At 40.7% G+C, this 27566-nt stretch overlaps 1 protein-coding gene across 5 annotated transcripts in view; it reads left to right on the forward strand.

Annotated features, from left to right (window-relative positions):
- LOC144021954 (CUB and sushi domain-containing protein 3-like) overlaps positions 1-27566 on the forward strand; it is a 1200535-nt gene that overhangs the window by 108465 nt on the left and 1064504 nt on the right. For all 5 annotated transcript variants that reach the window (XM_077526258.1, XM_077526261.1, XM_077526260.1 and 2 more), the window contains exon 3: positions 10618-10730. In XM_077526258.1, coding sequence (XP_077382384.1) covers positions 10618-10730 — 113 coding nt within the window. The remainder of the gene's footprint in view (positions 1-10617; positions 10731-27566) is intronic.

Here is a 27566-nt window from a genome sequence, read left to right on the forward strand (position 1 = left end):
ATGGCTTTTATGCTTGATATGATTAGACATAAATTGGTGGGTAGTATTGTAAAATAGTGTTTAGCACAGGGGTGTCAAACTCATATTAGCTCAGGGGCCACATGGAGGAAAATATATGACCAAGTACGCAGAAACAGTAAAACAATGGTATATAACATAAAAACAATTGCCGTCAATTCTACGCAAATTTTTGCTATTTGTGGGCCAGCCCTAAATTACGGAGCTCAGCTGTAATATATTGTTCCAAGAAAGTAACACGAATGCCAATGGGACACGGCAACACTTTGCCTGTATGAGTTCCGGATGTGTTAAATCTACCTGTTTTGCATATATATTTTTCCCAGAATGCAATGTATGGCGCAGTTAATGAAGTGATAAGGATGTTAATTCTTGTCATATATATTTGTGTCGCCAGTAATTGAATTTGTGTCGTATTTACACATCTGTCGGTCTGCGATTTTTTTTAAAAAAATTAAGAAAAATTTAAACAAACCGTAACTTTAAAATAATGACATCTAGGACGATTCTGTGTACGACTTGCATTGCTCATCTGAAGAATGCTTGTGAAATTACGAATTTATGTTTTGATTGTGGCCGGCTGATTTATTGGTCTGGCATTAACATTTTTTTTTTTTTTTTTTTTACTTTATAAAGTCATCTCGTGGGCCGGATTAAACCCCTTTAACGGGCCTGATCCGGCCCGCGGGCCTTATGTTTGACACCCCTGGTTTAGCATATCTGCCTTACAATTATGAGGTTTGGGTTCGGCAAAATAGTGATAGACAATACACAGTAGCATAATAGATGCCTCATATTTTTGTCTTTCGAACAACAAGAGGTTGATGGAGCGCAGTCACTGGTTTTCTTCTCATGAAAAAATATGCAACTGTGCAAACATCAACAGCTAAAACGGCTTAGAGAGAACAAAAATCCTGAGTCTGAAATGTTGACACACACATTTTTTTAATTCCAAAAAAGATTTGTCACTTGTGGTGTTCCAGATTAAATGTCTATTAATAGGAATCTATTTTCCTAGTTTATACTATTTTATGTATATTCTAACTTAGATCATTTTATTCAAAGCACATTACAAATACAGCATAATACAAATACAGCAGAAAGGAGCAGAAGAGAGGGAAAGGCAGACACCCACTCACAATAGAATTCAGTATTTTAAACAGGAAACGAACTCATACCAATCCAAATGGTATTATCTCTTCCTATTACGCATCAGGCATTATATTTATAAATCACAAAATTCAATATAACTCAACATTACAAAGTAGAAACAGGGAATTGTTCAAACTATTCTGAGGAGAACAGATTCCATATCCATTAATATCTCATCAGGGCCAGGCGACTTCTGTGATCGTCTAACGGCAGAGCTGCTTCCTCTGTATGTCTCTGTTATTGAAATATTCAACAGCTGCCATCTTACCAGAGGTTGACTTGTGCACTCATCTAAAATCTCACGATTACAACCAGCATCAAGGCAAACATAACCTAAGGATGTCCTGTGATGTGTGAAGGGATAGTCCATTGTAGATATTGCCAAGGGTTTGTTGTATTTTTCTCACTCAATTATTGTCTAGTCGTAAGTATGTTTCACACAGATCGCTTAGTTAATGACATACTGGGCAATCTATGCTTAGCTTTTGGCCCTGGCTGATGCCTTTGTTCTCTTTTTTTCATGTCATTGTTAGCCTTGATGGTTGCATCTTTGCAACTTTGTTTTACAAATAAATGTCAAAACTATTACCTGTGTCGGCGTTTTTTGGGATCCAACTCTTGAACTTAACAGTCCAGCCATACAATGGCAGATCTTACAAAGTAAATCACATTGACAGTGATTATTAGGGATGTAACGATATCCAAACATCACTACGATATTATCACAATATTGTGAGGGGGTTGGCGATATTTAAAGATCACAATATTGGCAGAAAAAAAAGAGCTCATACTAAATAAGGCACAATATTGTGCTTTTGTACATAACAGGAATGCATATAAACCACCTACAATCTCTAATAACAATATTGAGGCACTTACTTGCTAATGCAAGCACACATTGATCGCTTCACAAGCAAATTAGGTTCCCCTTTATCTGACAATTAGCATAGATTTTAAACATAGAAGGCTAAAACATCCCTAATGAAAATTAAATTGCACTAATAAACTAGCTACTAGAGGGTGCTAGAACTGCACAAATGGAAATCAACCTGACTTTTTTAACAGATGTATTCCTTTTAAATATTGTGAACATGACGACGATGATATTTTGGCAGTTTTAACATCACAATATCACGATATTGCCCTAATCGTTAAATCCCTAGTGATTATGCTGAGACACACGCCCACCCAATTTGAAACCCCTGGTTTTGCCATATTGTAGCATCCAGGAAAATGAGAAATTTTGTTTTTGTTTTTTTTACATTATAGAAATGTGTAATGCGGCAATATTTATGGTATTGTAATTGATAGTTAAAGGTACACTCAGTATTATACAGTGGCATCTAGTGGTGAAATAAAAAGTCATTCATTAAAAAAACAAAACAAATGTTTGTGTTAGTAGTAAGTAAAAAGATATGTTGTATCGCATAAACATACTTTTTTAAAATATAACGGTAAGTATATAAATCACTAATTATTTTACATGACCGCGCCTCACCTGCTAGTGTCCGCCATGTTTCGCCGCCATCTTTCTGCTACGGGTGCCGTCAACGACAAATTTCAGCGCTCCATTTCTTAACGCGTTTTTGGAACGCCTTTGCAGACACACTTCCGGTTTGTATGGCGACCGCATGTACACGAAGAAGAAGAGTTTCCGGTCCCCGAAGAGAGCATTATCAAGCATCACAATTGCTTTGGGAATTTATTTTATTTCAGCGCGACAAAACAAGAGTTTATATTGTAGCCGCATTTGCCAGATGGAGAGAAATGAGGAACAGACTAGGTTTGGGACGTGCCGGTGTTTTCGACTGCTTTCTACTTGGCCGGTAAGTAAGAGTACATGTGTTTACGTTTTGAGAGCGAGAGAAAAAGTATACACCGTACTAATTAATACGATGTTCGTACCTTTGTTTTACGATCACTGTAGCTGTTGATTAGCAACTCCGCACCACTCGAACGATTTCGTTATGTAGCTACTTGCTTTGAAAAAAAAAAAAAAGATTCCCGCTGGCACGTTATATTTAGAGTAAATGCGCAAGTTATTGTGTAATGTAATGTAACTGTGATTTCGGAGGTATATTTGCCCATAACTTCAATGGAGAATCTAAAGCATACTGTATTAGTGGAGGAGTTGAAAATTATTATTTTCGTTGTGGTTGGTGAAAATAGTGTTCTCGAAATTAATTTTCGGCAGGGAATAACTTTCTGGACTTAAATGCTGGCTGTACCGTAAGCACTGCCAGAGTCTGAACTCTCTCACTCAAGTGTGTACTGGTCCATTGTGTAATTGGGTGCACAAGAATTTACAGGCTGCTACGTTTTCCACGGAAACTCGACAAGCAAGCAGCCTTTGCATATTCTATGCAGTCAAGTTACTTTTATCTAGCTAATACAATGTTTTGGGCCCAAAAACTAAAGATCTTACCTCTATTTTGGGGGCTTTGTTGGAAAGTTGGTGACATATAGTAGTATCATCAATTATTTTATTTTATTTGATAATTTTGTTTTTGTTTGTGTCACACTAGATCAACAGCCAAACTTGAGGGCTTCCAGAACCATATTCTGATGTATACAAGCATTCATGCACCGTTTAAATACACCACCGACCAAGAAAAAAAAATATCAAGGGGAGAGTCAGCAGCCAAATTGGAATGCCCCGAATGAGGACACTTGAATGGAGGACCCCAGAAGGCTTCGGTGTTGTACCACCAGTATCTCCACCTACCATATCTGAGCTGCAACAAACTGAAGTCAGCCGACGTCTTGGTGTGTCATTTACATATGGACGGTATTACACACTACATTAACTTTTTGTGTGAAGCAATACGGAATGGTCACATGTACAAGCACCACTTGTTTTACACAGGACCTGCTGACCAGGTGTCTGAAGCCATGGAGTGACTCCTCCCTCACTTTCCTCAGCAAGCCTTTGAAGAATATGATATCATCGTTGGTGGGAACATGCCCTCACTCCATAACATGTACTTGTGCAGTCAAGGAGCATGTCAAACTTAATAAAACCAGCAAACATTGAAGTGACTTCATTTTTACTGCAGTCTGTTCACACAATCAATGGACAAGCCTTCCTTAATTTTGCCCCAATAACATCATAGAGTAGGCGAAAAGTAGTGTTACAGATCATACTGTGTTCGGGAGAGTTTGAGGAATGTTGCAATGTTAATGGGGGACAATGTCAGCACACACACACACACACACACACACAAAAAAACATCATGGTATTGAGGTAATCAGATATTTTAGCTGTGTACAACGCATACCTGCTCTGTAACACTACTTTTGGCCCAAACCTGTATGTCTATTTTCCATATTTTGAAATGTACAGCGTATTGGTAAATTTCTGGAACAACTGCAATTCATGTAGCTCATTATATTCTAACAGCATTTTTTTTTAAAAATTTTTTAGTTAATATGTTCATTTCATGTAGACTTTTATTTTACTTTATTTTATTTATTCATTTTCATGTACTGTACCTTACATTCATTGGCCAATGAAGAATTCCTTGTCATTGCAAGCATTTATAATAATTCTCCAGGCTTTTGATGTTTTACATTTCTGGTCATGTAAAATAGTGTTAGGTTAGGTGTCGAATGAACACTGCATATGTTGACGCCAAAGGAAATAGTATTTTTTAGTTATTCAAAATGTACAAATTAACACACAACAACAATATACAAGTTATACAAACTACAACAACAAGTGTCAGACATGGACTAATTATATGCCAGGTAAAAAACCTTTGTATTGTCCTCGAGGATCTGGGAAAGTGTCACTTATTTGCCACAAGTCACCAAGGTGCTGCAGTCTGGGATCCAGGTACAGGAAATCATGGTGGTGCTGATGTGTCAGCAATGTGTCAAAAAGTATTTCTTGGTATCAGTCTATCAGCTGGACTTGGATATCTTCATGTTCCCCCATGGTCATTTCCTGTACGAGTCTCTGCAAGAAGGTAACAATTGTATGTCAGATGAGGTACCAAACAATGAACTGAAAGTCACTGAGCCAATGAAGTACATTATTACATGAGCAAGACTATTTGTGAAAGCCATGTAAATTCCTGCACATCGAAGTACAAGGAAGCTGTTGTATCTTCAATCAAAACTAATTAAGTTGCTTAGTGATATTTATTAGGTAAAATTGTTCAATATGGTGACAAATCGATATCTGAGTAAAGGTTTTCAAATGTTTTTGTAAGCAGCACTTTTCTGAGTGGTTAGTAGCAACAAGACACGGGGGGAATTACGAGTCTGAGTTGCAGATGTGTAGTTCAGTTAACACCATTATTTTTGTACGATATACTAAACAATTCAGCAAACGATGTAATCTAAATACCACATATTCCAAGCAAAGGTATGTTTTGAGCCATTCACATGCATGCTCGAATGGAATTATTTTTCCATGATGACATAATTGTACGTTACGAGACACCGCGTTCTCTTCCGCGTTCTCTTCCTCGTCGTCTCCCTCGCCCCCTCCACGCCCTCTTTGAGATGGTCCACATGTCTATAAAACATATAACATAACTGTGTGTTCTCTGTTGCATGGTTTAGTTGCACTAACAAATATGAACATAGATAGCCATTATCATTAGCTGACGTACAGTATTTCCTAACAATGCCGACAAAAATATTAATTCTGAAATTAAATGACTAAATCACAAATATTAGGGATCTGTACAGTATGTCTAACAAATGCAATTCACTTACGTCATCACTCGAGGGAATACCAGAAGTTGTTTGCGTTCTGTTCCGGTGAAATTGGTGGTAGGCTGTTGAAGTAGGGTCTCTCTGGGACGCCGTAGTTCGTGTGCTTAAAATCATTGCATTATCTTGTTTGACCGATAGATGGCGGTCGTGAGCTACACACTGCGGCTTTAAGTACATCCAAATATGTGTCCAGTGTTGTTTTCAATGCTGAGAAACATTTGATTGCATCTGTTGGACTGAAATTCATATGACTTCCATTTTGTCCATCCATCCATCCATCCATCCATCCATCCATCCATCCATCCATCCATCCATCCATCCATTTTCTGAACCGCTTGCTCCTCATAAGGGTCGCGGGGGGTGCTGGAGCCTATCCCAGCTGGCTCTGGGCAGTAGGTGGGGTACACCCTGAACTGGTTGCCAGCCAATCGCAAGGCACACAGAGACGAACAACCATCCACACTCACAAGTACACCTCGGGACAATTCGGAGCGCCCAATTAACCCGCCATGCATGTCTTTGGAATGTGGGAGGAGACCGGAGTACCCAGAGAAGACCCACGCAGGCACAGCGAGAATATGCAAACTTCACCCAGGAAGGCCGGAGCCTGGACTTGATCTTGCGTCCTCAGTACTGAGAGGCGGACGTGCTAACCACTTAACCACCGTGCCGTGCCGCCCTTACTAAATATAATGGCAGAAAATTGATGTGTAATTTTTTTGAGTCATCGAAATAAGGCACTATACGAATACTGTTTTGTGAAGTTACACGAGGAGAAAAAAAGACATTTAAGGGATATGCATCAATTTAAGATGCATCAAGATAATCGAATCGAATGGTATCCCTTCGAACAATAATCAAATCAAATCATGAGGTGGCTAAAGATCCCCACCCCATGTTGGCAGATAAGTGTCCAATATTGAAATGTTCATCTCACTGGAGGTAGCATGCCCCACCCAGGTTGTGCATTAGCTAATTACTTTTTCCAACAATTTGCCTGATGCTTCTGTTGCCAAAGCAACTCCTGTCTGTGAATGTCAGTGGTGAAATGAGAATTATTTGTTCTTCCAGGTAACATCTGGAGTGTGTGTATGGGAATCTCTGGCTCAAAGTATGGTATTTAATGCATCCATCCCCATTAGGGTTGTGGGCGTAGATACAGGTTTTAATACAATCCATGATAAGAGTCTGACGCCTCTCATTTTCATACAAAATGACAGCCATCCATGTATATCCATCCACATTAGTCAGCCAAGCCACAGAATACAGTGGAACCTCGGAGAACTCATACAAATCGGACTCCGACCAAAAAAATCAGAGAAAAATATGCCTGGGAGTTCGACCTCATTCTCGGAGTCTGAACACCCGAGCACAGTCGAATGTACCTTGAACGGGTAGCCGAGCCAAGCCGACTGATAACGAATGCAGAAGTCACGATAGTCAAGACAAGCCGCTACTCATTACGAGCCAGAGCGTCAACAATCACAGAGGTGCTCCGACGTTCGTGAGTACGTTTTGATTTTTCCTCGACAATTTTCTTCGCCATGGGCCCAGAGTGTTATGTTCTGGGGTTGGATCCCAGAGCATAGACACAAATAACACTTTATTCACACAACATCAAAAGGCATGGAACTAACTTGACTTGACCAGAAACAACGAGAAGCCATCGAGGAAGAGATCCATTGTCTTAACCGCTCTATCCTCACAAGGGTCGCGGGGGCTCTGGAGACTATCCCAGCCGGCTTCAGGCAGTAGGCGGGGTACACCCTGAACTAGTTACCAACCAATCACAGGGCACACAGAGACGAACAACCATCCACACTCACAAGCACACCTAGAGACAACACATAGCACCCAATTAACCTGCCATGCATGTCTTTGGAACGTGGGAGGAGATCGGAGTACCTGGAGAAGACCCATGCAGGCACGGGGAGAACATGCAAACTCCACCCAGGAAGGCTGGAACCTGGACTCGAACTTGCATCCTCAGTATTATTATTATTATGGCTCGTTTTTGCAATTTGAAAACAGGGTTGGTATTTGTTTTATATGCGTTTCCCCAGATTTTCACACAATAAGTCAGATATGGTAATAATAATGAACAGTATAATGTATATAATAATTTCATGTTCAGGGCATCCTTAGTTTTATAGAGTATAGTATCCCTATGATTTTTGACATTTTACTTTTGACATTTTCTGTGTGACTTCCAACATAATTTATCATCAATAGCTACTCCAAGAAATTTATTTTAATACACACTTTTCAATTGAATTCACCATAATTTTGACTTGATGAGTGATTTGTCTAGTGCTAAAAACTATGAACTTGGTTTTGTTCAAAGTTAATGATAATTTGTTCATGTCAAACCAATTTTTTAATGTGTTCAATTCATACTCCACAGTAGTCAGAAGCTGCTTCAAGTTTTCCTGAACAGTAAAGAGTTGTGTCATCAGCAAATAAGACACTTTTCAATGTTTTTGAGATGCAGCAGATCTCATTTATATACAGTATAAATAGTTTAGGGCCTAGAACAAACCCTTGGGGAACTCCATGTGTAATCTTCAAGTGTTTTGATTGTATATTGTTAAACTGCAAATACTGCTATCTGTTTTCCAAATAACTTTTATATCTATTTATATGCTGAACCTCTTATACCATATCTCTCTAATTTATTCATTAATATAGAATGGTCTATGATATCAAATGCTTTCTTTAGATCCATAAAAATCCCAAAAGTATTTTTTATTATTATTATTATCTATGCTGGCAGATATCGCTTCTACGAGTTCCATGACTGCTATTGAGGTGGTCGTACGTACGTTCCACTCTGACAGTTGAGAAACAATTGGTTGGTGGAATGTGCCATTCAGTTATTTAGAGCGCCATACTCTGGGTCCCTGAAGCTCTCAAGGATCGTGGGCTTGCATGGCACTTGAACGGATTTGACAACAACACATTTGTAAATTCAAAGAAAGGGGAGCCCACTCTGCCTCTTGGAACACACGCACACTCAGTCAGTAGAGTAAGGGCATCAGACTGAATTTCTGAATGCAACCTAAATAATAAATGGGGGGAAAAGTGTATGTGTCACTTAAACAATCGTTAGGATAACTTACTACATACAGGCTGTATGATAAATTTTGCTGCTGTTCCTGAACACCAATCGTGTCTTGTAAAAGTAAAAGAATATCTAAATTGTTTAATACATAATTATCTTAACTATTTATGATTCCAAGTATTATTTAGTACTTGTTTTTGTCAGGACATTTGTTTTGATGGATAATCTTGGTCAGCAAGGGTAAGGTTCATTTTAAAAGGTAATATGTAATTTTGTTGAATTCATTCATATTTGGTTGAAAATATAATGTCAACAATGATTCATAGTGTTCGATGCATACTGTTTTATATTATGAATGAAATACGATGGCCATCCACCACGTGGACATGTCTACGGAGCTGTCAGCCTGCACCTCGATTACTTTCACCAAAATCACATTACACAGCCTGCGCCAGTACTTAGACGTGGTTCCAAAAGGTGTCAAGTTGAGTCTACTTTCAGCCAATAAACTGTCAGGTGAGCCAGGGGCTTGTCCAAGAAAACACCCTCGGTGCCCAAACGCCCAGTTTGATGTAGAGCCAGCTGCCAAGTTGCCAAACATGAACGGTTCTTGCACTAAAAATCAAGACGTGCAAGTTTATACACTTGAATACTCCTGTACTGTCTACAAATATAGAGCCCAAAGCCTTGAGATAGATTTCTTCACCTACTGTACATTAATTAAATCCACTAATTCTATGCTGGGTTCTCTCCAAATCTGAACTGGAATGCTTCCATATACATATATATATATATATATATATATATATATATATATATATAGTTTTGGGCCAGCCCTATAAATTACGGAGCTCAACTGTAATCTATTGTTTAAAAAAATAACACAAATGCAAATGAAACTCGGCAACACTCCAGACGTGTTAAATCTACCTGTTTTGCATATATATAGTTCCCAGAATGCATTGTGTGGCACAGTTAATGATGTTATAAGGACTTTAATCCCTGTCTTATGTATTTGTGTTACCACTCATTGAATTTTGTGTCGTTTATGTTGGTCTATGATTTTAAAAAAAACAAAAAAAAACGTTTTTTTAAATAAACCATATCTTTAAGTTGTGTGTAAAATAATGACTTCCATGGCGATTCCGTGTACAAGTTACATTACTAATCTGAGCACTGGTTGTGAAATTACAAATTTATATATTTGATTGTGGCTGGCTGATTAATTGGTCCAACATTACAATTTATTTTTTTACTTTACATAGTCGTCTCGCAGGCCGGATTAAACCCCTTTGCGGACCTGATCCAGCCTGCGGGCCGTATGTTTGACACCCCTGGAGTATAGTATCCATAAAAAAAAATTAAAAAAATCTTGATTCTGAAAGGAAACTGAAGTATAAAGTTGTTCTTACAAACCTGTTGGGGTGTACTAATTTATGCTGAGCACTGCACATATTCTCTCTCCCTTTTTTTTTCTTTTTTTAAAGAACATCAATTATTGGAACTGCACTACTGCACTAGGATTTTCATGGAGACACTGATTTCCTGTGCGTGTTTAATATACCAAACGACCAATATTTCTCTGAGCCTCGCAAAGTATGTATTTTGACTGCGTGCACGAGTTGATCATTCTTAACGGAGTCTCTTTCTTCTACTCATAGGTTAACAGGATTTAGCATCCCTCCACCTGTTACCAGTTCTGGCTCAATTTTTTCACTGAGGCTTACCAGTGACTTTGCAGTAAGTGCTCACGGATTTAAAGCATTCTATGAAGGTAAGAACATTATACGTCTCCCATTGACAAACCAAAACGTGTGTCATTTTGCGGAAATACATAATTTAGAATAAGATGTGTGGTGGGGGGGCTTATGTGATTCCTGGAGGGCTTCCACTGTTAGTTATGGAACCATTAGGTACTTTAATTAACCAAGTTAATCTTATATGCTACAAATCAACATCCCTCACCCCAAAGTCCTGAACTTTTTCTGCCACTCCAGAGGTGCATCTGGAATTGCATGGCAGATGGCAAAGGGAATTAGTTGAACTAATGGATGCACCATGTATGTGGGCCGAAGCCGAGCTGAGTGCAGTGGGGAGCTGTCTAAATATGAATTATCCTTCTGTGACCGTCTTGCCTGCCCATTTTCCTGTACACTACGTTTTCAGTACCCATTTTCTTGTCCTTTTTTTTGTCCGCTTTTGGTTTGAATGCTAGAATTCATTTTTTATGTAATTTCTGACACATATCCTTCTCTCCACAGTAATTCTTCCAATTTTATTTGCAGCATGATCTATCATTTTCCAGCTCTGACAGGCTGGCTGACCTCATCCGCAAGTTTCAGTGCTCCATATTCTCAAAATACCCATTTTCACATTTACAATCTGCTCATCTTACAGGAGGCCGAAGTATGACCTCTGCTCTCTTCATCTGGCCATTGGTTATTTCCTCCTTGTTCTCCTGCTCTCTATATCTAACTCGTTGCTTCTCTCTTTCTCCTGCATGTTGCTTTTTGGAAACAAGTACATTTTTATCATTACTTTGCTCTGTAAATGTATAAATGTGAGTTTTTTTATTTGGTGGTGGGAAAGTCGAACCAGAGCGCTCAGTTTCTTACAACTATCATGGCTACATAATATTGGCAGTATATTTTCGTATTCCTGTTCATTGGCAAGATGAATTAGTAATACATAGATATACGACCGAAAATGTGTTGGCAGAAGCAAAGCTTTTCATTTCTATGCCTACACCTCTTGCCCTACAAAACACAAAACAATACAGATCATCGACATTAATTCAATATTATAAAGCGCCCAGTCACAACAAGTCGCTTCAAGGCGCTCCACAACGGCAAAGCCTAAAGTCCTTGTTATACTTGTGTGTCAGGCTACGGCCGAGACGTTACCGTGGAGCCCTGCTCGTGCGTTTGCCTTGATATTTGTGTGCCATACACATCACAATACACATCAGCCTCAGCTGCAGTTTCACTCCAAGTCGGGGTGTCACTACGGCTGCTATTGGCTTGGATGCCACAGAGTGGAGATTCCTCTGCATTTTATTCAGGAAGTCGTTTTTTTCAGGAACAAGAAACAAAGCCGGGGAAAGTTGGCTCATCACCATGGCAATTATTTAATGCCAATTTGCAATGGTGTCGGCAGTAAACTCGCTAAAACACAACAGCCCCGTGCTTAGCGAACAGTTTTTTTTTTTCCCCACAACTCTCGTCACACACTCATATCCACACGTACAATCGTGGTCTCCCGGGCGAACGTGGATTCGCAACACTTGCGCTTACAAACACAGTTGTCACTTTGCGGAAACTATCTTGGGGGCCTGGGGGGCGGGGGGGCGAGAGAGAGAGAGAGAGAGAGAGAAAGAGAGAGAGAGAGAGAGAGAGAGAGAGAGAGAGAGAGAGAGAGAGAGAGAGAGAGAGAGAGAGACATACATACAAGTGAGATACGCTCATAAACACCACTGAAATTCTCTCATACATACAAGTAAAATAGTCTCATAAACACCACGGAGAAGCTCTCATACACACTAGTGAAATACATTCATATATACAAGTGAAAACTCTCATACTCACTAGTGAAATACGTTCATATATACAAGTGAAAAACTCTCATAAACAACTGAAACGCTCTTATAAACACCACTGAAATGTTTTTTGTTTTTTTTTGCTCACACACACTAGTGAAATTCATTCATATTTTCAATTGAAATACTCTTGTAAACCGTACTAAAATGTTTTTTGCTCACGCACTAGTGAAGTGTGTTCATATATACAAGTGCAATACTCTCATACACACAACTGAATTGCCCTTATAAACACCACTGAAATGTGTTCATACATACAAGAGAAACATACTCATACACACTAGTAGGGCTGCACGATATTGGAAAAACATGCGATATGCGATATACTTGCTGAACATAGCGATATCAATATTATTGCGATATTTAACATTTACCTAAATAAATTACATTTTTATTACCTAATGAAAGAAAAACATTTTTCATGGGGCAAAATAAGCAACCTTCATGTAATCTTAGTTAATTAATTATAATTATGTCTTGATAATTTTCAACTATTGAATGGCGATGCACATTTTAGTTAGCATCTGACTGGTCAAATTCATATAAAAAGCATAAAATTCCATATAAAACTTATTGCGTGCCTTTGCGATATGCATATTGCAAGGGCCAATATCGCGATATCGATATTTTTTCGATATATTGTGCAGCCCTACACACTAGTGAAATACGTCTATACATACAAGTAAAATACTCTCATAAACACAACTGCAACGCCCTTATAAACACTTACCTCTGAAATGCATTCACGCATACAAGTCAAACCTGCTAATACACACTTGTGAAATACGTCCATACAACCTACTGAAATCCTTGTAGGCCTATGTATAAGAGCATTAATTTCATATCGGTACACGTGACTTTCAGTTCTGTGAGTAAGCATGTTTCAGTCGTGGTTATGAGCGTTCATTTCGATGTGTGTACAAGGCTTTCAGTAGGTTGTGTGAGAGAAATATATATTAAACGCAGTGGAACTCCTTTCGTTACATTTTTCAAAATAAACATCGGCTGGGCAAAAAGCATTAAGTATACCCTAACTCAAGCCACAGCGTAACTTGGTGACATGGTGTATAGTAAATGCACATAACACTCCATCTATTTGTCATATACTTGTTGATTATTGTCTAACAAAAACATTTTGAAAGTATGAAAGCTTTCATTTGAAAGTTTTCTTTCAGTGTATCAGATATGACGATTTGTTCGGCCAATAGGAAGCTGTGTGGTAGTCAGGTGTCATGCGATGTATGGCGAATTGGCGATGGAACCGCGTCACAGCAATTGTAGTAAGGAACCGCAGACAGATTGGGCTCAGAGGATGACTGTCTGCCATGGTCATTCTAACAGAAATAAAACAATAAAAAGTACAAAACTACAGTTAGCCACTTCTTCATGCGTTTATTGATAACATGCGTAGGCAATGCTGTCGCGTGGCACTCCCGTAAAGCCTTAATTAGCGCGTCATGCTTCTCAATGAGGAGTGGACGGATGCAGTAGGGCCCGATATATATATATATATATATATATATATATATATATATTTATATTTATAAGGATTGTCATTCAAAGCAGAGAATCTTAATAGAGAAAGTTTGTGTGTAAGTGGCACCCAATGAATTGGGGAAGGTGTTAATTTTATGCATTATGTATATTTTTAAATAATCGGCAGATTAATCGGTAATCAGCATTTTTTTTCTGACAATAATCGATATGAGCATCTGTCTCAAAAAAATGTATATTGGTCGGACCCTAGTTTACAGTATATTCTGCCCTCCCTAGCAGACAGTACAGTTTAGCAAACAGCCAACAGTCCCTCAAAAAGAGTCCAATGCTGGTATCTGTTTCACCCTATTCCATTCTCACCGACCATACAGTGAACAATTAAGGCAGTATTTATTTGCATAACTCAACACAGTACAGTCATTCCTGGCTCATGCACATGCCCGGTCTACCACACTCCCTCAACATTAACTTAAACGAACAATACTATTGTTGCAGTATCAAGCAGTTGATTACGCTCCAGTTGAGGTTAACTGTAAATTTAAACACACAAATCAAAGAAAATTACACACAGTGCACACTTAAATACACACACCCTTTATTTGGCTTGCTTCCTGAACGTAGGTTGCTCAAGGTTAACGCACAATGGAAAGTGCCATTAACTCGCTAAAGCTAATTAGCGCACTACTCATGGCACTTTATCACTCAAAAGAATGGCTATTCATACAAAAAGCGTCAGAAATGTATCCAGAGAAGCATCTTTAACATTACTCACCGGCATATGCTCCTCCGCAAAAAACAACTTTTGTTGGCATAACTTGATCGTGATGTTTTCCTTCTACTCTCACTTGTGGCTACAACTTAACAGCGTTTAAATAAAGAATTGTAAAAAAAAAAATATTAATAATAATAATTTGGGACAGTTAAAATGGATTCTGAATCTTTCTAAATGAGAATCTCGACTCTTATGACTGATGAATGATGAATGATTTTTTGGCACACCCCTAAATTGAGCACCTCATCTTTACAAGATGTCAGGTCTCTCTGCTCTTCATGAAACAGAAATGAATAAATAAAGTGCAAAATTGCAAACCGATATCTTTTGTTTTTAAAATAATTTTAACCAGAAAATACGGTTCAAAATCGATTTAGCGAGCAGCCCTAGCATAAATATCACTCATTTCAACACAAGGTCCTGGATTTTTATACAAAGTCTGAATTACTCAATAAAATCCTCCATCTATCCCCTAGGGATGTAACGATATCCAAATGTCACAATACAATATTATCATGATATGAAGCTCACAATACGATAATTATCACGGTATTGTGGGGAGGTTGGCGATATTTGAAAAAGGTCCTGATATTGTAAAAAAAAAAGTAGGAACGCAATATTTGCGAGAGAATGCAAAGGTTTTTTTTTTTTTTTCCTACCATGTCACCTTGGGGGCTCCGTAAGTTCATAACTGTGCTTCACCGCAAAATTTAAAAATACTTAAATAAATATTGTTACATGCCTGACGGATGGAAGTGACCACTCTGAAGAAGAAGGCTTGACTTGGGTCGTTGAAAAGTGATGTTCCTCCTGAAGTTCAATGGAATGGGACATGTTATGCTTTAGTCATGCATACACAAGAGCAATTTGCATAACTTAATTAGGGTCTGTAAAATTCAATCTACCATGGTAATCTCATCAAATTCTCTTTTTCTGGAAAGGTGAAAAATGGGGTCCAAGACCCACTGGCCATCTCCATGCCTTCCTTCGTGTAATGTGCAACCATCACTGCAAAGATGAAATTAATATATTTACAAACATGTTGTCCAATACTTTTGATAGATATTCAAAGATTATCATACCTGCCCCTTCAATCTCCAAATTCTCTAATAATAATAATTTGCAACACCACCTTCGCAGCCCGCAGGTATGACGTCATGCTGAAAAAGCAACAATGTATTACCGTATTTTCCGCACTATAAGGCACACGGCATTATAAGGCGCACCTTCAATGAATGACATACAGTCAAACCTCGGTTTTCGAACATAATCCGTTCCAGAAGGCTGTTCCAAAACCGAATTGTTCGAAATCAGAAACAATTTTTTCCCATTATAATTAATGTAATTTTAATCCGTTCCAAGTCTAAAAAAAACTTTTTCCAAGTTTTTTTTTTTTTTTTTACTATTTTACACCATAAACTGCACTGTATACTGTTTACCATAAATAGAAAAGGGTAGAAATAGACACTGTTTTATTTTAATAGAAGATATCATATCTAAAATGATGAAAAAGAAAATGCACTTACAGTATTTCTTCAATCTTCATACATATGTTCATTGTTTGCAGCTTTTGGTTTAAGTTGTTTGTGTCTGTATGCGTGTGTGTGAGTGTGTGGTTTCCTAAAGAAAGATAGAAAATAGGCCAATAAGTAAATGTATAAACGTAAGTTAAGCCACTCACATTAATAAAGAAAGCAAATTAAATTAGCGCAGTTAAGCTAGCGTCATTTAGAACATCACTTCCGGTATGCGCTCTTACTGTGAAACTAAATGGTGATTGGTGACACTTCCGGTTTCGGGCTTAGCAGCGCAACATCAACTTACGAGTGCTATGTGGTAACGTCCGGATGAAGAAACACCGCCCAAACATTCGTAACAAAGATTTTAGAAGGAACAAGCTATAGCTGATTCTGGCAAGAAGGTTACAGACAATAAATAAGGACAACAGGACCCACCAGTCATTGACGCACACGCTAGCGCCAGACTTCCTGCTGCTATCGCTGCTGGCGAAGACTGATTCTGTTCATCGGCCACACGCACGAACGTGAGGGTAAGTTGTGTCACGTGAACTCGCGTTCCAATGAACAGACTACAAATTATGCAAATTTGGATTCGTCTCAGTTACGCAGTTAAAGTTGAACATATCAGACTTAAGGAATAGACAGCTAAAGCCTTTTCTACACTCGGCGATAGAGTCGCGGTCAGGTACGCTCGGCTTTTTTCAGTTCGAGAGACGATTTTTTTGGACGAGTTCTGAGACATAAAATTCTCAAATTTTCTGGTCGAAAACCGATTTGGTCGAGGTTTGACTGTATTTTAAAACTTTTTCCATATATAAGGCGCACCTTCAATGAATGACATATTTTAAAACTTTTTCCATATATAAGGCGCTACAGTAGAGGCTGGGGTTACGTTATGCATCCATTAGATGTTGCTGCGCTAAAGGGAATGTCAACGAAACAGTCAGATAGATCAGTCAAACTTTATCAATAGATTACAAACCAGCTTTCTGGCAACTCCATTCATGGCCCGTCAAGACCATGGGAAACTACCCAACCCACGACCCAACCACAAGAATTGCTACAGAATGCTAGTGGTTTGTTTTTAATCAAATTGGAAAATGTTACGCCATATAAGGAGCCAAGGAGGTATGATTTTCTTTGCCTACAGTTTAGCATGTGTGAGTTTACTGACTGGAGATCGGAAAATTTTATTTTTTTAAAAATGTATATTGAATGTATTTATTGATAAATGCAGTGTTTAAAAAGTGCAGTGTTTTCATGTTATGTTTCATGCAACATGTAAAGGTGGATATGTTGAAGTGGTAAATTGTAACTGTAATTTTAGTAGAAAATAATATTAAGGCTTCATTTGCCTTTATCAAGAACCTGTAATCTATAATAGATCTGATAGTGTTCATTATAATTAACTTTTTGTAGGGTAAAAAAAATAAAAAATCATTGAAAAGGTCAATGAAAAAAATAATCGCCTATGATATCACAATTGTAATTTTTGGGGGAAAGAAAAAAAAAAAATCAAAATTAGATTATTTTTCATAACCACCATAATAAGCCCTAATCCTAAATTACAGTGGGTGTTTTTTTTTCTTTTCTTCAATTCTCTATGGCAGAGTGACTGTGACTGCCTTTTTTCAATGCTTTTCGCGTCCTATGTGCTACATTCATTAAATAAAATACATATCCACTTACTTCCTGTTCGCGACTCGTTATTTTTCAAAGTATTTCGTTTCCTACAACATGTAGAGACTGCTCGCTGCGGACCCTTCGCTTTACGGCAATCATAAGGCTTAGGGGTGTGCTCTTCTATGTCCACGACCTGCAATCAGACCCTTCTCTCAGGGTGTGCTATTGGAGTCTGGAACCAAGTGCAGGGAATAAGGGTATGGAGACAGAAGTGCTCTTAAAGTAATTCATTAAACAAAAAAAATGAAAGGGCAAACAATGTAGTTCAGTAATCAAAAACATAAATCCAAAAGTTCAAAACAAGACACAAACTAACAAAAGAACACAAAAGGAACGGGCGTGTCAAGAATGTGACGAGACTGGACATAGACAATGAACTGACAGAAAGCAGGGAACTAAATACACATACTAACGAGATGAGAAACACCTGGACAAGACACACGTGTTTGAGGGAGCTGATTGGTTGACATGAGAGACAGATGACCAAAAAAAAAAAAAAAAAAAAACTATTAAAAAAAAAAACTTGCCAAGACATTGACAAAGGAAGCCAAAGGGACAACATGACAAAATCCGATTAAACCAAACACAACTTATTGGGACCATGACAGAAATCACTTTGCTATTTTACTTAATTACAATCAATCGTACATCTAGTCACTTATGTTTACAATACCTAATCAAACTAGACTAAGTGCAATTGAGAAATTGCGTGGGAATGCTGAAAGCTGAATGCTAATAGCCGAATGCTAAGCTGAATGCTAATAGCTAAATGCTAATGAAGGAAACAAAGAAACTGTGAAAAGTACAAAGTAATTACCTATTAATTACTAGTAATTGTAATAATAATTACTAGTAATAATAATAATAATAATAATAATAATAGTAGTAGTAGTAGAAACAATAGTAGTATTACTTGTAATTATTAAGTAGTAACTTGTAGGGCTGGGTTCAAAATATCAATATTGTATCGATACGCCTTTTCATATGCCAATATCGATACATAAAACCATGTATCGATATATCGACCCCGCCCCCAACACACAAACAAATGCTTCCGAGCCCATGTCACTTACACAGAGGAAGCCAGTATCGATCATCTCCAGACCCACCCACTCCCCTCAACCACCACTGGAACATTTGGCCAAAAAACAGCAATGTGAATGTTGTGAGTGTCAATGTTTTTTTATCACTTTTTTTACACAGCTTGTACTGTGGTTGTAATTGATTTCCACAATTATTTATTGTTTTTATAAGGCCATATTTTGACTGTTTAAAATAGGTGCTGCATGAATTCCTCAAATGAATCGAAAATCGTTGTGTATCGTGAATCGAATCGAATCGGGCCCTTGTGAATCGAATCGAATCGATCCTGGAAATCTGAATGAATACCCAGCCCTAGTAACTTGTAGTTAAATGACAAATACAAACCCATGCACCCATTGTCAGTCAGTAGTCAGCAGTAGTCACCTACCATAAATAAATTTGTCACTGGGATAGACGTCTTTTTTGGGCTTGACGTCAGGCACCTACATCGTGTAGTTTCATAATTACATAATTATTCTGAGAGTAGACTACCTTCTTTTTGACACTTGCTTACTTTAATGCGTCTATTACGCTGTTTTCTGCCTTTATATTTATTAGTCATGTACAATATTATTAAAATTACTTGCTGCAGATGACACTGGACTGCGACAGCAGCAACTTATTTAGACAATGACAGAAATCACTTTGCTATTTTACTTAATTACAATCAATCGTACATCTAGTCACTTATTGTTTACAATACCTAATCAAATAACTGGGCTTCATCGTGCATTCTAGTAGTTGATATGTCAATGAATCCAAAATAAAGAATAAATCTGCCTTTCTTATATATAATTCTTAGAACAGTTACCTCCAAAAACTGTAGTGACTTTACATTAGTCCCTTTTAAACAGGCAAACACTGACCAAGATTAACATTCAGAATCATCAAATAACAGTTTTATTTTCATCAGTCATCTGAGCTTCAATAACAATGTAACAATTTTGCAGGGCTCTACACTAACTTTTCCACTACTAGCACTGGTGCGAGTAACATTTTTAGTTGCTCGCACAGCACAGGATTTGGTCGCACCATTTTTTGTGGAGGTGCAGTATGACCGTAGGCATACGCAATTCGATATATTTGCAAAATATTTGATTGGAACACGAGGTTTGCCTGCAACAGCAGTGGCTATCAAAACAAGTCGTATTTTTTCGTATTCAACAATCTCTAATTGTCCTAATTAAAAAAAAAAAAATCTAGTGTTTTTATATTGACATTGCATGTACTTACGGCTAATTCTTGTCCAAAGCAGCAACAAAAATAAGATCCAACAGTCTGCGTAACAATGAACGTGTCGGCATTCCGTGCTGCCACATTGTGTTAAACCTAGCAACCACAGGAGGGCGCTTAAAGACTGCACAAATTCAAACTAAAATTTCTGACGGGCAGAATAATCTGAATGTTTTATTTGGCACCGTCCGCTGGCCCACCTTTCCCACTATCATTCTCCTCCCCATTCTCATTTTGTTTTATAAAATAATCAAAAATAGATCGCTTCATTTTTTTTTTTTTTTTAATTCACTGCCGCTTTTCCCTGAGCCCCGCACGGCAAGCTACCACACCACAACCGCCTCTATTGCGTTTCCGTACAGTCGGCGCGCAGCGGGAAGGGGGCGGGATCATTTGAACTCTCCAAGCCAAGCTTGCGTTCCCCAATGCGTGCGGATCTGCCATAACATTTCTAGAGTGGCGTCACGCCAACATTGAACCATATTTACAGTTTAATATGGACCACCATGGGTGAAATATTGCAATTCAGGGCCGGCTTGCTAGTCACAAAGCGATTTGTGAATGGAGAACTCTCCCGCTGGCGCTCTCATTCAAGTTAATGGGGACACACGACCGCAATTTTAACCACAAACATTACAAATCCATCGACAAGTACCTTTTACATTGTAAATATAGTTCAGCGTTGTTGTAAAAGATTAGTATATTGATTGTATATACCGTATTTTTATGACCGGTCGGCGCCTATGGTTCTCTCGCGCAAAATGCGTTGCTGTCGGTCAATCAGGTGACAGGTGACGACCGCCCCTTTCGTCCCCCGACGACCGGCGCTGCAGAACCACTGCCGAAAGGATTCTAAACAGCGGTTACAATGGAACCGCTCGGCCCCGAAAGAATCCCATGGAGGTATCTGGGGACAAAAAATGCCGCTTCCTTGTGGAACCGGTCCGATGGAAAAGCGCCATATTACATAAGTTTGTTTGTAAATTGTAGTCTGTGCGGTGCATGTGTACACGTATGCTGTGCTGATCAGGAAGTAGCCAGCCAATCACATTGCAGCGGCTCATGTTTCACTCAAATACTATTAGATTGAGTCGGCGCACGGCAGAGCCAGCGGAGGACACAGCGACTTTCGAATGTACATTTTAAACATAGTGCAGAGGGAGCATTAATGCACTTGCGCCGCACGAGCGGCATTTTTGTTCACTAGCACGCACTTGAAAGTTACACGCATTTGCAAGTGAAATGCTCGCACTGTCGAGCCCTGTTTTGTATTAATTTCATACATTTTACAGCACAAGAATAAGTTTTTCTCCTGCAGAAACAATCTTAAACCCAGAAAATATATTTTTCCCTCAATCGTTTCTCATTTTCATACATTTGTGAAAAAACTATAGTGAGCTACTAGGACAGCGCTAAAGCCGCGTGTTGCTGACCCCTAGTCTAGGACAAGGGGGCAAGAAAGTATGATTGTGCCAAAATGGACCAAAATCGGACATTCAAAAATTCATAGCTCACATCCACATTCTACATTTTAGGACTTTTTTGTACATCTAGAGGTGCTACATGTCCCTGACAATTTTCATAGCCATAGGTGAAACATTCCTGGATTAGTTTTTGTTTTTTCCACTGTAGCGATAATTGGGTCGTCTTTTGGACGAATTAATAATCTGGACGTTACAGAGGTAAATTGTATTTACCTCGATAACCTCTGGGGCACCACGTTTGTTTTTGCTTTGGGTTAACAGGAGCAAACAACGACCAAAATCCTTCTTTCATCAGTCATTGATAATCTAAAGTCGCCACACTCGATATTCAGTGGTTCGTTGTACTAACAAAAGAATAATAATCCACTCGGAAACACAGATGACTTAGGCGGAATATAGTTCATAAAACATGCATTTATTCACGATTGCTATACTACAGAATCAAAATAATGCCTATCTAACTATTCTACCGTCAGAAGAAAAGAAATAAAATAAAGCGAATGAAAATAAGGAAGGAATGCGAATGAATAAAGAAACAGGGAAAAGAGAAAATTTGACCTGCCAGATTTGTGATGTTTCAAATGTAAGTGGCACACAGTGGATACGCCGAGGTAGAAATCAAGCGCACTTACGAGACCTGGAGTTGCGTAGCAACGAACAGAAGTGGCGGCCTTTTTGACAAGGGGGAAAAATAGTCAATGTTCGTTGAAAAAGGCAAGAAAAAAAAAGGGTTTATTCCACAGGTTAGCAAGGGAGCCGCGCCAGGGGCCTGACGTAGTTGCGCGGCTCGTCCCTTGATTGGTTGGTCGACTTGGCGAGGTTGGTTCTGCCGGACGGCTGCCCGGTTCCAGTGTTGCAGCTCGGTCAGTACGCGCCTGCGTACGGGGAAGGCCAGCCGTTGGAGGTGCGTTGGCACTGCGGCGGAGCGCCACCGAGTAGCAGGTGCGGTGCGCGGCTTAGGTGCACAACCTTGAGTCTGGCGGTGCGTTGCAAGTGTACCCGGGACCGCGAAGGTCGGGCGGGTAAGCACCGATAGTGGAACAAAAAAACAAAAAAAAACGAAAGAGTCTTTAGTCAGCGTTGCAGTTGAACTTGCTTTGGCGTGGCGTGGAGCGAGGATCCGATCTCGTTAACGGATCCTGCCAGGAAAGAAAAAGGCCACGTGGTTTGCAAGTTTCTTAGACAAAGAGTTCGAGCAGCCTGGCTGGGCCACTTGCAAGTCGGGCCAGAGTTTTTGGAAGAGGCTTGTGAGAGCAGGAAGAGGGCAAGAGAGCGAGCGGGGGTCTGCTCGTCCTTTTTAAAGTCTCTGGGTGGGGCTTCAGCAGGTGATGGCACACCCTTCTGTTAGCTCGCGCAGACTTTAAGAGGAAAATTATTAAAAAGATTAATAATTTGGCATTAAATTTGGTCAGTCTGGCAAATCAGTTTTCCCACACAACCCGTTTAACACACACTATAATTAATGCATCATAAACTAACTTGTGAGGTAACTTCTACTTGTCTAATCTGACTGAGCTGAGAGATATTGATTATCTTGCATTCTTTATGGAGGACACATGAAATAGGATGTTCATACACACAAAGATATAACATGAATCATTCGTAGTTCAGTTGTCTGTCAAGAATTATCATGGTATAGATGTGTAAAATGCGGTTACTTATGTGAATTGTCACTAAGGATAGTTCCAAGTTTCGCCACTTGGAGGTGTTGTTGCTCCATCTAGACGTTCCAGGAAGGGCGAGGCGCCAGAGTATCCTTTTGTGATTGATAAGAAGTCATGAACATTCCTTTGATCGGTCATTTGTGTATTCCAAACCATTGGAGCCATTTGTTCGGGCTCCGAGAAGACTGCTTGAAATACACTCCTTCGGCAGACGCATAAATTCCTTTGTCACCTGGTCAGCGGCTTCAAAAGAGTTTGTTGGTGGCTGGGTAACCACCTGCCGAGCTGACCAGGCTTGGATCCTGTCTGGGCAGTGGAATATTCATGCACTGCAGAGAATTTGCTTTAGGAGAAGCAAACTAAAAAAAAATTAGAGGGTAGAGTGGAACTTAGGCAATAGTTGTTACAGACCCCCCTTCGTCAAGCGGGATGAATCTTCAGGATGTCCAGGTTGGCGGGTCCAGATGATGCGTGGCCAGGGTCCAGGCCACGGTCAGACGGCCGGAGTCCCACTCACGCTCTGCTGCAACACTCAAGACATACCACTGGTGCCACTTTTCCCTAACCTCTGCCTGATTATGTGTATGCAGGGTATGTCTGTGTGTTTTCAATGTGTCTCTATGTGTATTCAGTTAACAGTGTGTCTAACTTGGTACTGTGTCAGCTAACTGAGGGACTCGGGTCCCAAAACAGGCGCGGGCCTGGGAAAGACGCAAGACGCGAAGTTCCAAACAAAAGAAAAGGAAGAAAACTTTTCCTAAGGCTATAAGGCTAGTATCATATAATGAGTAACTAGGGGAAAACGAACAGCAAATTAAAGAAAAGAGAGAGAGAACGAAAAAGAGGCTTTCGCCTTCTAAAACTCAAAAACCCGGGGCTATATCACGGGCCCTAACTCTCTTTTGAAGAGGGGGGTGCTGTTTCAGGCACCTGGAGGTCGAGGAGAATCTCCTCACCTGGTGGATCTGATTGGCTCTCCCCTGGGGGTGTTCGTCAAAAAAAAAGTCTTAGGTCGGTTAGCGCGACACTATCGTTGCTAGGTACTTAGCTATCGCATCTTCCTATAGCGTAATTAAACACCCAAAAAGTCGTGCTCTATCCAAGAATAACTGAAGGAAAAGGGGAAAAAAAAGGGAGGAGGGGAGAAAAAAGAAATGAAAAAAAATAAATAAATCAGAGTATCCTCGGCAGTCGCGCTAGACTAAGGGAAGGAAGGCAAAGGGGCTTAGTTAGATTAGCTAGACTCACTAACGCTTTAAAAAGAGTACTCTGACCTGCTTTTGAAGGCCTTAAGTACGGGGGAGCTTTTTATAGCTAGCAAAAACTGATTTCACGCAGCATACCATTCATAAGTATTATAACACCTTGAGTGTACATAATCTTTTGAATTCAAGTTGCAAATCGTTTTATAGTTGTCTAGTCTAGTTCTGCATAATGCTATCGGTGTTACAGCTAGGACCGTGTCCTTAAGTGTTGCACCAAGCGTCTGCAAATAACTGGAAAAACACAGTATGCTAACTTCTCGCAATCATTCGTAAGCAATCCTGGTTATTCAATCAAGGCAATTTCCGCTGCAAGTCCGGGTTCAACCGTTTCTGGCCAACTCACCAAGCGGTCATGCACAACATCAGGGTCGTCATCATATCACACCATCCTCTAGCAACCAACAAGGACAAGCGGATTAGCGTCGCTCAGTATGACATCACTTAGGGGTTCGGTAGGTTGACCCCCCTTTTGTACGTCTGATACTCAGCTAGGTCGGTCGACGGAGTTTGGCGCGTCTGTCGAGGGTGTCGGTTGGGTCGCTGACTTGGAGTCAGCTGGTGACCCCCCTTTGTCAGTTTCGCGCGTATGCTGGTCCTGAGATTCGCTCGACCGCGTTCCCAGACGTTCAAAACCGCAGTGACTTTTGATCTGATTTCGGTGGACCCATCTCAGTTGGTCCCCCTGACGTCCTTTATTCATCCTAATTTGATAGGCGACGGGTGACAGTTTGTCGACGATTTCGTATGGTCCTGACCACCGGGGAAGAAATTTTCGGGCGATGCCCCTCTGGGCACGCGGAGTAGTAGCATTTGGGTGCGCGAACAAGTAGTACCATACTCGATCACCTATTTCGAACTCGGTTCGTGAGGCTTTCCTATCGTAGTAGGTTTTCTGACCTTCTGCACTTTGCTTAAGCCGTTGTTGAGCAAATGCAAGCGTGGCTCGGAGGTGGGCTTGCAAGTCCTCCACGTACTGGGAGGCCGTGTATGCCGTGGCTAGGTTTGTTTCTCCTGGCTGATACATCAGGTGCAGGGGGAGCGTCATTCGCCGTCTGGTCATCATTTCAAAGGGGGCCACCCCTGTGGATTCGTGAGGGGTGGCTCGAATTGCCATGAGGATCAGTGGGAGTCGGGTGTCCCAGTCCCGATGGTTGGAAACAACAAACTTTTTCAGCAAATTTACCACGGTGCGATTAGTCCGCTCCACCTGTCCTGATGACTGCGGGTGATGGCTAATGTGCAACTGGGCCTTGATTCCGAGCATTTGCCAAAGTTGTTGCATCACCTCGGCTGTGAAGTGGGTTCCCCTGTCTGAGTTAACCCGTGAGGGCAACCCAAAACGGGAGAACACGTGGTTCATCAGCAGGCACGCAGTGGTGTGTGCGGTGTCGTTTGGAGCGGGCAGGCATTCTACCCACTTGGTGAACACGCAAACTACTGTAAGAAAGTATTTGTTCCCTCTCAGAGATCTGACCAGTGGTCCCACCCAATCAATTTGGAGATCAGACCATGGGAAGTTGACTCCTTTCTGTTGGAGTGGTGCTCGGTGACTCGGGTTTGCTGGCTGAAACTGGCAGCAAACCAGGCATCCTTTGATGTAGGTTGCTACATCATTATGCATGCGCGGCCAGTATGCCACCTGTTGTAGTGCGGTGACAGTGGCCTTGAATCCGCGGTGGCCTGCATAAGGCGCGTCGTGGGCGTATGTTAGCAAGACCCCCCTTTGGCTCCGTGGAACCACCAACCGCAGGGCAGGCGGAGACGCGGAGTCGTAAACCAGGAGGCCCTTAACGAGACGCAGCCTTTGCAGCACGGAGAGCAAGTCTCTGAAGTCGCTGTCGTCACTCAACGCGTCAGGCGGCACGGGGTTGGCGACAGGATCAGAAAGGTGCTGAATTATTTTGAAAAGCGGGGGGTCGCCGGCTTGTTGGGCGACCAAGTCGGAGGTTCGGACGGGCGGTACGCACGCCATGGGCCCCGTAGGGGTTCGTGTGGGGGCGTCGCGAGACTCAGCGGCGGCCGCAGCGCGGAGGCGCGTGAGAACGTGGACCTCCAGGGTGGGCTGGGTGGGCAGCCAAGCTGTATCAAATGTCCAAGGAGTCCCGTTGAGGGCCCCTTGTTTGGCTAACGTGTCCGTTAGGTCGTTAAAATGTTTGTCAGGTCCTGGGACTTTTGAGTGTCCCCGGACCTTTTTCCAATAGACATGCATATCATTGGAGGAAACCAAATGGTCGCATGTCAAGATGAGGTCGCGGTGTTTAACGGGTTTCTTCGCTGACGTAAGGAAACCATTTCGACGCCACACCGGTAGATGACAGGTGAAGGCGAGGCGGGCATAGTTTGAGTCAGTGCAGATAACCAGCACCGCGACACCGTTTTCAACTGCCAATTTGAGTGTAATCAGGATGCCAGCGATTTCCGCATATTGAGAAGAGTGGGGGCCCAATTGGAATTGCAGTGGTTTGCACGGTGTGTCATTGACCCAAGCGATGCCCACCCCAGCCTGCAGCTGGGTTTGGTGGTGGTAAGAGCAGCCATCCACGTAAGCTGTAGGCATGTCTTTGCAGACATGTTCCTCAAAATAGCGGTGACGCGTGAATTCCGGCATCGGTGCCACGGCGACGTCTGTCGGCGGGGTCGGGGAAGTTGACACACAGTTCTGGCAAATTGCTAGATCGGTACCCAGTGGTAACTTTGCGTTTTTCGTGTACCGGACTCGAACATCGTAACTTTGTAACGCCATTAGCCAGCCGGCAATGCGCGCGTTCGTTACAACGCCGTCTCGAATGCGTTGGTTGTTAAGAAAAGTAACCG

Source organism: Festucalex cinctus, chromosome 7 (assembly GCF_051991245.1).
Source record: "Festucalex cinctus isolate MCC-2025b chromosome 7, RoL_Fcin_1.0, whole genome shotgun sequence".
NCBI lineage: Eukaryota > Metazoa > Chordata > Actinopteri > Syngnathiformes > Syngnathidae > Festucalex > Festucalex cinctus.